The sequence below is a fragment of the Chiloscyllium punctatum genome, chromosome 19 (genome assembly GCF_047496795.1).
Source record: "Chiloscyllium punctatum isolate Juve2018m chromosome 19, sChiPun1.3, whole genome shotgun sequence".
In the NCBI taxonomy this organism is placed as follows: domain Eukaryota; kingdom Metazoa; phylum Chordata; class Chondrichthyes; order Orectolobiformes; family Hemiscylliidae; genus Chiloscyllium; species Chiloscyllium punctatum.
In genome coordinates this window covers 85865661-85878389 of record NC_092757.1, presented here as the reverse complement: position 1 = coordinate 85878389, position 12729 = coordinate 85865661, and the positions used below count along the sequence as shown (strand labels likewise).

The 12729-nt window shown below is 45.5% G+C and overlaps 1 protein-coding gene across 1 annotated transcript in view; it reads left to right on the top strand.

Moving 5' to 3' along the window:
• The first annotated feature begins 1740 nt into the window (after positions 1–1740).
• Positions 1741–12729, top strand: part of nxn (nucleoredoxin) — a 234454-nt gene continuing 223465 nt past the window's right edge. The window contains exon 1 of the mRNA XM_072589940.1: positions 1741–2257. Coding sequence (XP_072446041.1) covers positions 1952–2257 — 306 coding nt within the window. The 5' untranslated portion in view covers positions 1741–1951. The remainder of the gene's footprint in view (positions 2258–12729) is intronic.

Here is a 12729-nt window from a genome sequence, read left to right as displayed (position 1 = left end):
TTCATCACGATCATGGCTGACCATCCAGCTCAACAGCCGAATCCTGCTTTCTCCCCATAACCTTTGACCCCATTCACCCCAAGTGCGATATCTAGTCGCCTCTTGAATAAATTCAATATTTTGGCATCAACTACTTCCTGTAGTAATGAATTCCAGAGGCTCACCACTCGTTGGGTGAAGAAATGTCTCCTCATCTTTGCCCTAAATAGTCCACCCAGAATCCTTAGGCTCTGACACCTGGTTCTGTTAGCTCAGTTGGTCGAACAGCTAGTTTGAAGAAATCAGGTGATACCAAAAGTGTGGGTTCAATTCCTGTACCACTGAGGTTCCCCTGAAGGTCCTGCCTTCTCAACCTTACCCCTTGCCTGAGGTATGGTGATCCTTAGCTTGTACTTAACATTCTCTGAAGACGATGGTGACTTTACCTATCAGTGCAGAAGGAGGCTGTTTGTCCTGACATACCACAATTTCTGAAGCCGTTGCAAATGTTCTTCCCTTCCAGGTAATAAGGGGAAGCACCTTATTAGCACCGGGCTATTAATACAGGGGACCCAGGTTCAAATCCTGCCAAGGCAGAGGAAGGGTGACTCGATCTGAAATGTTAACTCTCTCCACAGACCTGCTGAACCCGTCCTGCAATTTCTGTTTTTGATTCTGATTTGCAGCATCTGCAGTTCTTTCGCTTTTTATAAAGGCAGGCAGTGGATTTGATTCCAATAAAATATAAGAGCATAAGACATAAGAGCAGAAATTAGGCCATTCAGCCCATCGAATCTTCTCCGCCATTCAATCATGGCAGATAAGTTTCTCAATCCCATTCTCCCACTTTCTCCCTTAACCCTTGATACTCAAGAACCTACCTATCTCTGTGTTAAACACACTCAATGACCTGGCCCGCACAGCCTTCTATGGCAGTGAGTTCACCACTCTCTGGCTGAAGAAGGTTCTCCTTATCTGCATTTCAAAAGGCCCTCCCTTTGCTCTAAGGCTGTGCTCTCGAGTCCTCGTCTCTCCTACCAACAGAAACATCTTCCCAACATCTGGAATTTAAGAGTCCAACAATGACCAGAAATCCATTGCTAATTGTCCCTACTTTAAGGAAACAGCCATCCTTACACGGTTTGGCCTATATGTGACTCCAGACCCACAAGGATGTGATCTAGGTAAAAAAAAAATGACTGCAGATGCTGGAAACCAGATTCTGGATTTTTTTTTATTTCAAAATATACTTTATTCATGTAAATAAATCTTTGGTACTTGTACAATTTTCCATGTCGTTCATAGTTATATACATTGCATGTCTTAACATTGCAAAGAACAAATTGAATTAATCGAATTCACAGTTATCCTATTAACAGTTACCTTTATTAACTATCCAGTCTCTTGGTATTTGGCTGTGGCTGGATTAGTGGTGCTGGAAGAGCACAGCGGTTCAGTGCTCCTCGGATGCTGCCTGAACCGCTGTGCTTTTCCAGCACCACTAATCCACAAGGATGTGGTTGACTCTTAATTATTCTCTGAAGAATTTGGGTAATAAATTCTAGTCTGGCCAGTGACACCCACACCCTGTGCATCAATTGTAAAGAAACCTAAAGTATGTTTTTTGGATTTAAAAAAAAGGAAGAAAAAGTTTTATTCTAATATAATGGGGAACAAAAGTCATGTTGAAGGAGAAATGTACTGCTGGAACCAATAGGAGTGCTGGAGTTTCGCTTTGCCATGTCCCATAGGTGGAGACTGTGGAGAGAGTGAGAGGAGGAGATTATAGAATCGAAGCAAAAAAAAATCGAAGGAATTAATCTTGTGAATTATTTGCACTGAAGAAGATTTTGTTCTCTCTGCCCCTTTCATTTTTACATTCTCTCTCCACTCCCTGTTTTTGGTTTTGTTTGGATTTATTATTATTATTTTTGTTGTTGTTGCTGTTGGGTGAGTTGCTGCTGTTGGGAAGATGTCTGAGCTGCTCTGCGAGCTGCTGGGGGAGCGGCTGATGGACCGAGATCAGGCCGAGGTGGAGTGCTCTCCGCTGGGCACTGACGGCCGCCTGGTCGCGCTCTACTTCGGCTGCAGCTGGAGCGCCTCGTGCAAGGAGTTCACGGCGGCTCTCGCCGACTTCTACAGCCGCTTCAAGCAGGGGGAGAACGGCGACAAGCTGGAGGTGGTGTTCATCAGCTCCGAGGAAGAGTACAAACCCTGGCAGGAGTTCGTCGGCCAGATGCCTTGGCTAGTGCTGCCTTTCCAGGACATGGCGAGGAAGGTAACAGAGCTATGGACAGAATATTGCACACAGAGAGACAGGCTGCTGTCACATTGTACACACAGAGAGACAGTCTACTGTAACATTGCACACAGAGGGGCAGGCTCCTGTAATATTGTACACAGAGGGACAGGATCCTGTAACATTGCACACAGAGAGGGACAGGATCCTGTAATATTGCACACACAGAGACAGGATCCTGTAACATTGCACACAGAGAGGGACAGGATCCTGTAATATTGCACACACAGAGACAGGATCCTGTAACATGGCACACCTCACTCTGAAGCTATAGTCAACCCATGGGCCCTCAATTTGGATTGTCACCAACATTTCTGTTTCCAATGTTCCATTTGCAATCCGCATGAAAAATAAATACTTTTTTTTAGATCACTGCTGCTGAGATGTAGTGTTACTGGATTGTGTAGCTATTTTTGGTGAGAGGTTTCATGGGACCAGTAGAGGAGACAGTAGGCTGAATGGCCTCCTTGTCTTCTGTATGATTCTGTATAATGAAAACTGCTGGTGTTTCTTGGAAGGATATGTTTCCTCCTTTCATTGTGACCAGATGAAGCTTCCATTAAGCTCATTGGGATGGTTGTTCACCTAAAGAATAATTATTATCTCCCTTTCTTGTCTTTTTCCATTTCCACTGTAAATGTGGACTCGAGTGAAAGCTGCAGAAAAGTTTGGGGCTGTAGATTAGTTTGGAGGGCTCAGCTAAGAGGATTGCATGGAAATCTTTTGATATGGAAGAATGGGAGTGCTGTGACATGCCAGAGTGCTTGCTCTGGGACGGAGAGTATTCTCAATGATTGTCCTGATTGCACTGGGCTCATGTTGGTATTCAGTTTGAATTCGAACATTTTATGACGTGATATTTGAATGAACGGACCTCAGTACCAGATTGCATTGCAGCATCATTTTCGTTGCCAAACCCTGTTGCTCCAATAGCGAGACATTAATGTTTATAGGTCTGTTTGTGCATGAGCTGAAACAGTAAATCACTTCTTTTATTTGTATGCTGTGTAACTTGTGGTTAAAATGGGCATCTTAAATTTCCTCTGAAGTTTGACCTCGTTTGCTAGTTCAGGAGTATGTTCTTCTTCACACTCCTTTCCTCTTGATGTTTGCAAAGTTTTGGTGAGAGTGTGACTGGTCCTTGTATTGGCGCGTCCTTAAGAATCCCAGTCCTGGAATCAAGTCAAGAGTCCTGTAAAGTTGATCCTTCGCTTCTGACGACCAGTGCCATCTCAACTGTGTATCTGCTTTAGTTTTTAAAAAAAGTGCACGGAGGCTCAGCCAAGTTTACCTGAGAGGAGGGTTGACATTGCGTCTGTTTGTCTCATATTCTGTGTCCTGCATGTCTTCAGTGAGCAAATGTTGCATTTGTGAATATACACGTGCTGTTCCCCACATAAGCCTCAAGTGATTCCATCGTGTGTGGCAGCAGTGGTGTATCAGAGTATTAAAGGTTCAGTGTTTGCCTCCCCCTCCATTCCCCAAGGTGATCTGTGGGGTTCACTAAACAGCCATTGCAATATTCCTTCACCTGTCTTGTATAAGGTCAAGAGTTGCTGAGGGAAATGACCAGGTTTTGAGATCAGGCAAGACTGGGAGTAGCCAAGTGGGATGAAGTGGACTGTGTGAGGAATCATACAATTGTAGAATTCTCTTTCTCAGGAGAGCAGTGGAATCAGGTCATGGGTATCGCTGGCTCAGCCAGCATTTATTGTCTGTCCCTAGTTGCCCCTTGAGAAGGTGGGGGTGAGCTGCCTTCTTGGACCGCTGCAGTCCACATGTTGTAGGTTGACCCACAATGCCCATAGGGAGGGAATTCCAGGATTTTGACCCAGCGACAATGAAGGGATGATGATATGTTTCCAAATCAGGACAGTTTGGAACTTGCGGAGGGGAGGTGTTCCCATGAATCTGCTGCCCTTGTCCTTCTAATTGGTAGTGGTCATGGGTCTGGAAGATGCTGTCTAAGGATTGTTGGTGAATTTCTGCAGTGCATCTTGAAGCTGATATACACTGCTGTTACTGAGAGTTGGATGATTGAGGATGTGGTTCCAATCAAGTGGGCTGCTTTGCCCTGGATGGTGCCAAGCTTCTGCAGTGTTGTTGGAGCTGCACCCATCCAGGGAAGTGGAGAGTATTCCATCACACTCCTGACTTGTGGCTTGTCAATGGTGGACAGGCTTTAGGGAGTCAGGGGGTGAGTTTTCGCTGCAGTATTCCCAGCCTCTGACCTGTTCTTGTAGCTGCTGTGTTTATATGGTGCCTCTAGCTGTTTTCCAGTCAATGGTAGTGCCCAGGATGTTGATAGTGGGGGATTCAGTCACTGTACAATTGAATGCCAAGGGATGGTGATTAGATTGTGTCTCTTATTGAAGATATTCATTGCCTGGCCTGTGTGTATTCATTGCCTGGCATGTGTGTGGCATGAATGTTATTTGCCACTTCTCAGTCCAAGCCTGGATAAGCCAGATCTTATTGCATTTGCATGTGGACTGCTTCAGAATCTGAGGAGTCAAGAATGGTGCTGAACATCGGGCAATCATTGGTGAACATTCCCACTTCTGACCTTATGATGGAGGGAAGGTCATTGATGAAACAACTAAAAGTAGTTGGGCCGAGGACATCCCCCTGAGGTTAGACTGAGGGGTGACCTTATAGAGGTTTACAATATTATGAGGGACATGGATAGGGTAAATAGGCAAAGTCTTTTCCCTGGGGTCGGGGAGTCCAGAACTAGAGGGCATAGGTTTAGGGTGAGAGGGGAAAGATATAAAAAGGACTTAAGGGGCAACTTTTTCACATAGAGGGTGGTATGGGTATGGAATGAGCTGCCAGAGGATGTGGTGGAGGCTGGTACAATTGCAACATTTAAGAGGCATTTGGATGGGTATATGAATAGGAAGGGTTTGGAGGGATATGGGCCGGGTGCTGGCAGGTGGGACTAGATTAGGTTGGGATATCTGGTCAGCATTGACGGGTTGGACTGAAGGGTCTGTTTCCATGCTGTACATCGCTCTGACTCTAGTCTGTCAGCACTGAACCAAACTGATTGTCTGTTGTCAAGGCAAAATACTGCGGATGCTGGTAATCTGAAACAAACACAGAATGCTGGAGAAATTCAGGTGGTCTGGCAGCATCTGTGGAGAGAGAAACAGGGTTAACGCTTCAAGTCCAGTGCCCCTTCTTCAGACTGTTCTTCTCTGCCCATAGATGTTGCCAGGTCTGCTGAGTTTCTGATAACCTGTTTATGTTCAACTCACTGATAAGCAGCAAGTAGGGGATTGGAGCTGGGTCTATACAATCTCCTTCAGACCTGCATCGAGGGAAGAAAACATCCAATCCTCTAAGCACTGGCTGGAAATCCCTTGTTCCCATTGTGATCTGCGTTGTACCTGCGCCAGAACAACGTTTGCCCGATTATTTCCATCTCTGAAGTAGGTACTGCAGGGATGGCATGGTGGCTCAGTGGTTAGCACTGCTGCCTCTCACAGGGCCAGGGACCCGGGTTTGATTCCGACCTCGGGTGACCGTGTGGGGTTTGCATGTTCTCCCTGAGTCTGTGTGGGTTGCCTCCTCCAGTCCAAAGATGTGCAGATTAGGTGGATTAGCCATGGGGAATGCAGGGTTATAGGATAAGGAGTTGGTTCTGGGTGGGCTGCTCTTTGGAGGATGAGTGGGAAATTCAGTGGCCTGTTTCTGCACTGTAGGGATTCTATGATGAGCAGCTTCTGCTAGTTTGTTTGGACAAGTCCCATAATATCTCTCCTGACTCACTACTTTCCGGTAAAGCACCTTGGAATATTTTTCTGCACACATGAGGGTGTTTACTATAACAAGTTAAATTTGAATGTCACCTTCTGAACATTGTTAAACATCCCGAAGCACTCCACAGGAGCAATATCAAACACCATTTGACATCCACCTGAAGATGGTGCATCTGCTTCCCAAAAAATGATGGTTAAAAAAAACATTTCATTTCCGTACACCTGTTCATCAGACCAGATCCAGTGACTAAACTTGAATGTTTACACACCAATTCCAAAGTCCTCAATGAATGACCGGGACTTAAAATAATTTGTTGAATCTGATAATGCAGAACCAGGTAGTTAAATCTTGTAGAGAAGCTGTGAGTAGATGTCATGTCATGGCATGATGCATCTCTTTAATCTGCCTGTTCTCTGAGTCGTATTTCTGGTTTTAAAAGGAGTGCAAGTTCCGAGGGATCATATTCTGTTCTCTGTCTGGAAGACACTTGAATCAAACGGTACAGAAAAGGCTCTTTGGCCAATCAAGTCTGCACCGCCAAAAAATACAGACTACCTAGACCTCACTTTCCCGTACTTGGCCCATAGCCTTGAATGTTATGACATTTCAGGTGCTTGTCCAAGCGTTTATAAAGATTGTTCCTGAAATCGCCTCTATAACCTCCTGCTTTTCACTTTAAAATTATGCCCACTTTTTAAAAAAATATAGAATCTGCACAGAGTGGAAATGAACTGACCCTTTGAAGAACATCCCACCCAGACCTATCTCCCGTGGCTAACACACCTAACCTGATTTGAAGATGCCGGTGTTGGACAAAGTTAAAAATCACACAACACCAGGTTATAGTATTAAACCTGTTGGACTATAACCTGGTGTTGTGTGATTTTTAACTTTGTACACCTAACCTGCACATCCCTGGACACTATAGGTAATCATGCATGGCTAATCCACCTAACGTACACATCTGTGGACTGTCGGAGATAACTGGGGCACCCACACAGAGAACGTGCAAAGGCCACACAGACAGTCATCCAAGGCTGGAATCGAACCCAGGTCCCTGGTGCTGTGAAGTAGCAGTGCTAACCACTGAGCCACTGTACTGCTCCTTGTTCTGGACCATTCGATATTGGATGGGTGTTTGAGTCCAAAGCTAATTTGTGCTTGCAGCTTTGCTGTTTATTCCCAATAACCTGTACATTAGCTAATTATCCCACTTAACTCATCCCCCAGCCTATCCCATCCCCACACTGCAACACCGTTGTCTCTTAAACCTTCAGCTACTCTCTAGGATTCCTACCACCTCCTTTTCAAAGGCCATCTCGCTGACAAGCTCCATCTGCCATCATTTCTCCGTTGTCTTTGTGTCCATTATTTCCCATGTCCTTCTGAAGCAGCTCAGGATGTTTGTCCGACATTAAAGCTACACTTTAACTATGAGTTTTTTTAATATTCACTCAAGGGATGTGGTCATCTCTGGCTAGACCAGCATTTATTACCCATCCCTAATTGCCCAGGGGGCAGTTGAGAGTCAACCACATTGCTGTGGGTCTGGAGTCATGTGTAGGCCAGACCAGGGTAAGGATGGCAGTTGCCTTCCCTAAAGGGCACGAGTGAACCACATGGGTTTTTCTCCCCAACAATTGGCAATGGATTCGTGGTCACTATTAGACCCTTAATTCCAGATTTTATACTGAATTAAAATTCCACCATCTGCCGTGGTAGGATTCAAACCCAGATATCCCCAGAACTTTAGTTGAAATTCTGGATGAGTAGTCTAGTGATAATACCACTCAGACATCGCCTCCCCATTTACGAGGTGACAATGACCATCCTCCGTTCTGTCAGCTTCGCTGATGAAAACCAGTCTTTCAGGGCCATGAGGTACAGACTGCAAGTGACTTAAACACTGGTTCATATTAGAACCACAAAACTGTGTCATAAACACAAACGTCTGGTCAATGGGAATCCACCAGCGAGGAACACATTTTATGAGCGATGTGGTTTTAACAAGCCTGGTTATCTTACTTTGAATCTTACGTCAGCTTGTTCATGGAATGTATAAAAGAGTCACTTTGTTCCAAGTGCCAGGATCTTTTAGAAAGCTGAGCAGCAAGTACTGTTTCAGAGCTTCTCCTTGCCCAGTGTGATAGTGAGCTGTAGAGTCGAGAGTGTGTGGTGCTGGAAAAGCACAGCAGGTCAGGCAGCATCCGAGGAAGAGGAGAATCGACGTTTCAGGCAAACGCCCTTCATCAGGTTTGAGGGGCATTCCTGATGGAGGGCTTTTGCCCGAAACATCAATTCTCCTGCTCCTCAGATGCTGCCTGACCTGCTGTGCTTTTCCAGCACCACACTCTCTCGACTCTAATCTCCAGCATCTGCAGTCCTCACTTTTGCCTAGTGAGCTGTATAGCCCAGGGAGCTGTCTGGGTTCTGCTCAGTCCATCCCACCCAGTCACGTTGACAGTAGGGAGGCTGAATAGAGTTCAGAGCTTCTGCACTGGGGGACCATGAGGAGATTGGTGAGACCCCCCCCCCCCCCCATCCTCCACCACCTCCTAGAGTTGAACAGCCTTTCTCTATTCACTCTTCGATAATAAAGATTGAGCATTTTGGGTAAAATACCTGCCTGGTGTATATAGAATGTGGTGTAAGCTCCACTCAATATTTCCAGAAAATGAGTGAGAAAACCACCCTTTTGGAGGTCAATTCCTTCTCCAAAATGGTTATGCGTAGTGGTTTCCTGTCTTAGAGTCACTGACTGTGTGGTGTCCCTTTTAGGATCTGTAACCAGGCCTTCCATCTCTTCCCTCTAAACCCTTCTTCCTTTCCTGAGGTACCTCCATCCAGACAGACCAACCCACGTTTTCTCTCTCTTCTCCGATATTTACCTTCTGCACTCCCCTGGGTTCCTGTCACTAGTCTCCTGGCCTATCTCTGTCCCTCAGCCTTCCTTCCACTCCCAGCCCAAGTTGGGAAGGAACCTTGAACATTTTCACGACTGTCCTCTGTCCCTCTCCCAGCATTTTCCAATGGACCCAATGCTTTCTCCTGGAGGATGGTCACACCAACTGCTCCATCCTTACATCCTGACACTCATTATGGACTAACCTTACCGAGCGTCTTTCGTGTTACTCACCTCAACGATCAACCAGAGACCACCAACAGACACAGTCTCTGCGTTTCCCTCCATAAACCTGTGCTCACTCCAAACTCAACATCTCGCATCCTAACCCCCACCACATCCCATCACCCTCTGCTCATTCACCAAATTTGGCTATTGTTCAGCAGAGGCTTACCTTCTCAAAAAAAAACATGTTGTTCCCTGTTTTCAAATCCATGTGTGGTCTCACCATCTCCTCCTTATTCCAAGTCTGCAAATTTAATTCTTGCCTCTTGGCCATTCCACTTTCTTTCAAGTTCACCTCAAAAAAAAATCCAGCTTTTCAATTTTGTCAATACAGCTGTGGCTTCTACCTTTTGATGGCTTCATCCCCAGGTGCCAAGTCTTCAATACTGAAGTTGTACCTGTATGAGACCACAGCCTCAGTCATAGAGATGTGCCATGGGGCACAAACCAGAGTATGCTGGGAATACAGCATTTATTTGGAGATAGTGAGGACTTCAAATGCTGGAAAGTCAAAGTTGATAAAATGTAGGTGGAAAAAGCACAGCAGGTCAAGCAGCATCTGAGGAACAGGAAAGTCCAGCTTCATTATGACTGGGAAGGGAGAATGGGAGCTGAGAAATAAGTAGAGGGAGGGGGTGGGCTGGGGGGAAAAGGTAGGTAGAATGGCGATTGGTGGGCAGAGGTAGGAGGTGATTGTGATTGGTCATTGGGAAGAGTGGAGTGGATAGATGGGAAGGATGATGGACAGGTGAGGTCAGGTCACGGGGGTGGGGCAGAGAGGGAGGGCTGAACCCAGGATGAGGTGTGGTGAGGGGAGGGAAGAATTGGAAGCTGGTGAATCCAATGTCGAGGATTGTCAGCTCCCAAGGTGGAAGATGAGGTGTTTTCCCTCCAGCTTGCATGTGGTCTTATACTGACCGTGGTGAAGGCCCAGGATGAGCATGTCTTTGGGGGAGTGGAAGGGACAGTTGAAATGTCTGTCAGCCGGGAGGTGAGGTTGAGTGGAGCTTGCGAACCACACAGCTTTTATTACCCGTCCCTAGTTACCCCTTGAGAAAATGGTGGTGAACTGCCTTCTTGAACTGCTGCAGTCACAGAGGCAACTATAATACTGATTGGAGGGAAGTTCCCGAATTTGACCCAAGGAACAGTAATACAGTTCCAGTGCTGGTTTGTGGCTTGGAGGGGGTTTTCCAACATTGATCTGTTTCTTCATCTGCCTAAGCCCAACTGATCACACACTTTCACTCTCATTCACAAAATGAACTCTTTGAACGAGCTTTTGATCACCTATCCTAATGGCCCAATGTATTTCCTTTAACCTTGAGTTCATGTGAAGTGCCTTGGTGTGTTTTTGCTGTAGTAAAGATGCTACATCAATAAATTGTTGTTGATTAAGTCACACACATTGTGATATGATATTTTAGTAGAGGCTCATTTTAGTAGAGAACTCTTTACCCACAGTGCCTGTCTGTCTCCCCAACTTTACTGTAACAGAAGGGGCTGGGTGAGGGAAGGTTCATCTCATTCGCATTCCAAAGGTTAGCAATTGACCAGCATACCAATTCGGAGAACAATTTGCTCATCCCTTCCTCTTTCTTTTGAAAAGGGTAGTATTTATGGCTCTTAATGTTGTCTTATCTGGATTCCTTTTCACAACTGGTTAAGTCCAGCTCTTCACTTAATCACCCCTCAATGTCACATGGAGCACAATGTTAGGCTTTTAATTCTAGCAAGCTCTGCAGAGCCAGCCATACAGATGAAAACAATAAATGCTCGAGATCACAGCGGGTCAGACAGCATCCATGGAGAGAGAGCAAGCTAATGTTTTGAGTCCAAATGACTCTCATCTGGACCTAAAGTTAGTTCGCTCTCTCTCCATGGATGCTGTCTGACCCGCTGTGACCTCCAGAGTTTGTTGTTTTCAGTACAGATCCCAGCAGCTGCAGTCATTTGCTCCAGCCATTTTGATGCAACCTTTCAAGTTAAACATTGTCCAGAATTTGTGTGACTTGTTTAGGTACACAAATCAACTCTAACTTTCTGATTCACACGTGCAGCGGTTATTTGGTAAAGGAGTGTGTGTCTCTGTGTCTGCCTCTGTCTGTGTGTGTCTCTATCTCTCTCTGTCTGTGCGTGCCTCTGTCTGTGCGTATCTCTATCTCTGTCTATCTGTGTGTGCCTCTGTCTCTGCGTGTCTCTATCTCTGTCTCTGCATGTCTCTGTCTCTGTCTGCGTGTCTCTGTCTCTGTCTGTCTGTGTGTGTCTCTGTCTGCGTGCCTCTGTCTGCGTGTTTCTGTCTCTGTCTGTCTGTGTGTGCCTCTGTCTGCATGTCTCTGTCTCTGTCTGTCTGTGTGTGCCTCTGTCTGGATGTCTCTGTCTGCGTGTCTCTGTCTCTGTCTGTCTGGGCGTCTCTGTCTCTGTCTGTCTGTGTGTGCTTCTGTCTGGATGTCTCTGTCTGCTTGTCTCTGTCTCTGTCTCTGTCTGTGTGTCTCTGTCTGCGTGTCTCTGCCTCTGTCTATCTGTGTGTGCCTCTGTCTGCGTGACTCTGTCTGTCTGTCTGTGTGTGCCTACGTGTGCGAAAGCACGAGTGTCATTTTATCTCCTTTTATCCAGCTTTTTTCTTAATGTTTGAACCTGAATTTTCAAGCCATTAGTAAAAGTTGCTGGAAACCTTATTGTACCCAAAGTGCCTGGCTGTGGAATCTTAATTAGTCTTCTTTGGTGTTTTAAAAACAAAATCAGGACCCACAGAAATGTAGGTTAATGAGTGTGTTCTCTTCTAAAATTTAATGACAGCTTTTCACTCGAGTTGAAACAATATATCACAAAGCAGCAAGAGTCCTGAATGTCTGCTCTCCCATTAATTTGGGTGAGGGTGGATTCAGATCTGGATGTGTGTAAACCTGATGATTTCCCTCTCTAAACTGTGTAGGGGGAGGGAAGGAGGAGAAAGGGTTTAGGGAGAGAGAGCCCTCCCTATACTTTTAATTCACAGTACTAAAGGAGCTTCATAACGAGAGGGCACTGATTTAAAGACAATTGGCAAAAGAACTAGAGGCAACATAGGGGAACAATTTATTTTAATGAAGTGAGTGTTTGGAATTCAGAATATATTGCCTGATAGGGTGCTAATCCTTCTTGGGGAGGGGGTTGGAGAAGAGAGACCGCAGAAGGGTGTGTTTTTTAAAATGGTTCTGTTCTTGTTTTCACCCTTGTGCCAGGAAACTGGTTCAGTTTGTTTCTGTTGATGCTGAATTTTGTATTTACTCTCTCTCTTTTCAAGTATTTATCCAGTTCCCTCATGAAGATTGTCACTGGACAACACCAGTGTATTGCATTCTGAATCCTAACCACACATTTCATTAAAGAGAAAGTTGTTTCTGTCTGTCATCTCCGGCTCTGTTGCCAGTCGTTTCGTCTGTCTCCCTCTTGGTTTTGTCAGTTTCTCTTTTATCGAAATCGAAATCTTGATGGATTTAAACGTTCAGCAGAATTCCTCTCTGGGTTTTTTTCCTGCTCTAAAGAGGAATTTTTTAAACAACTGATAATGAGTTTC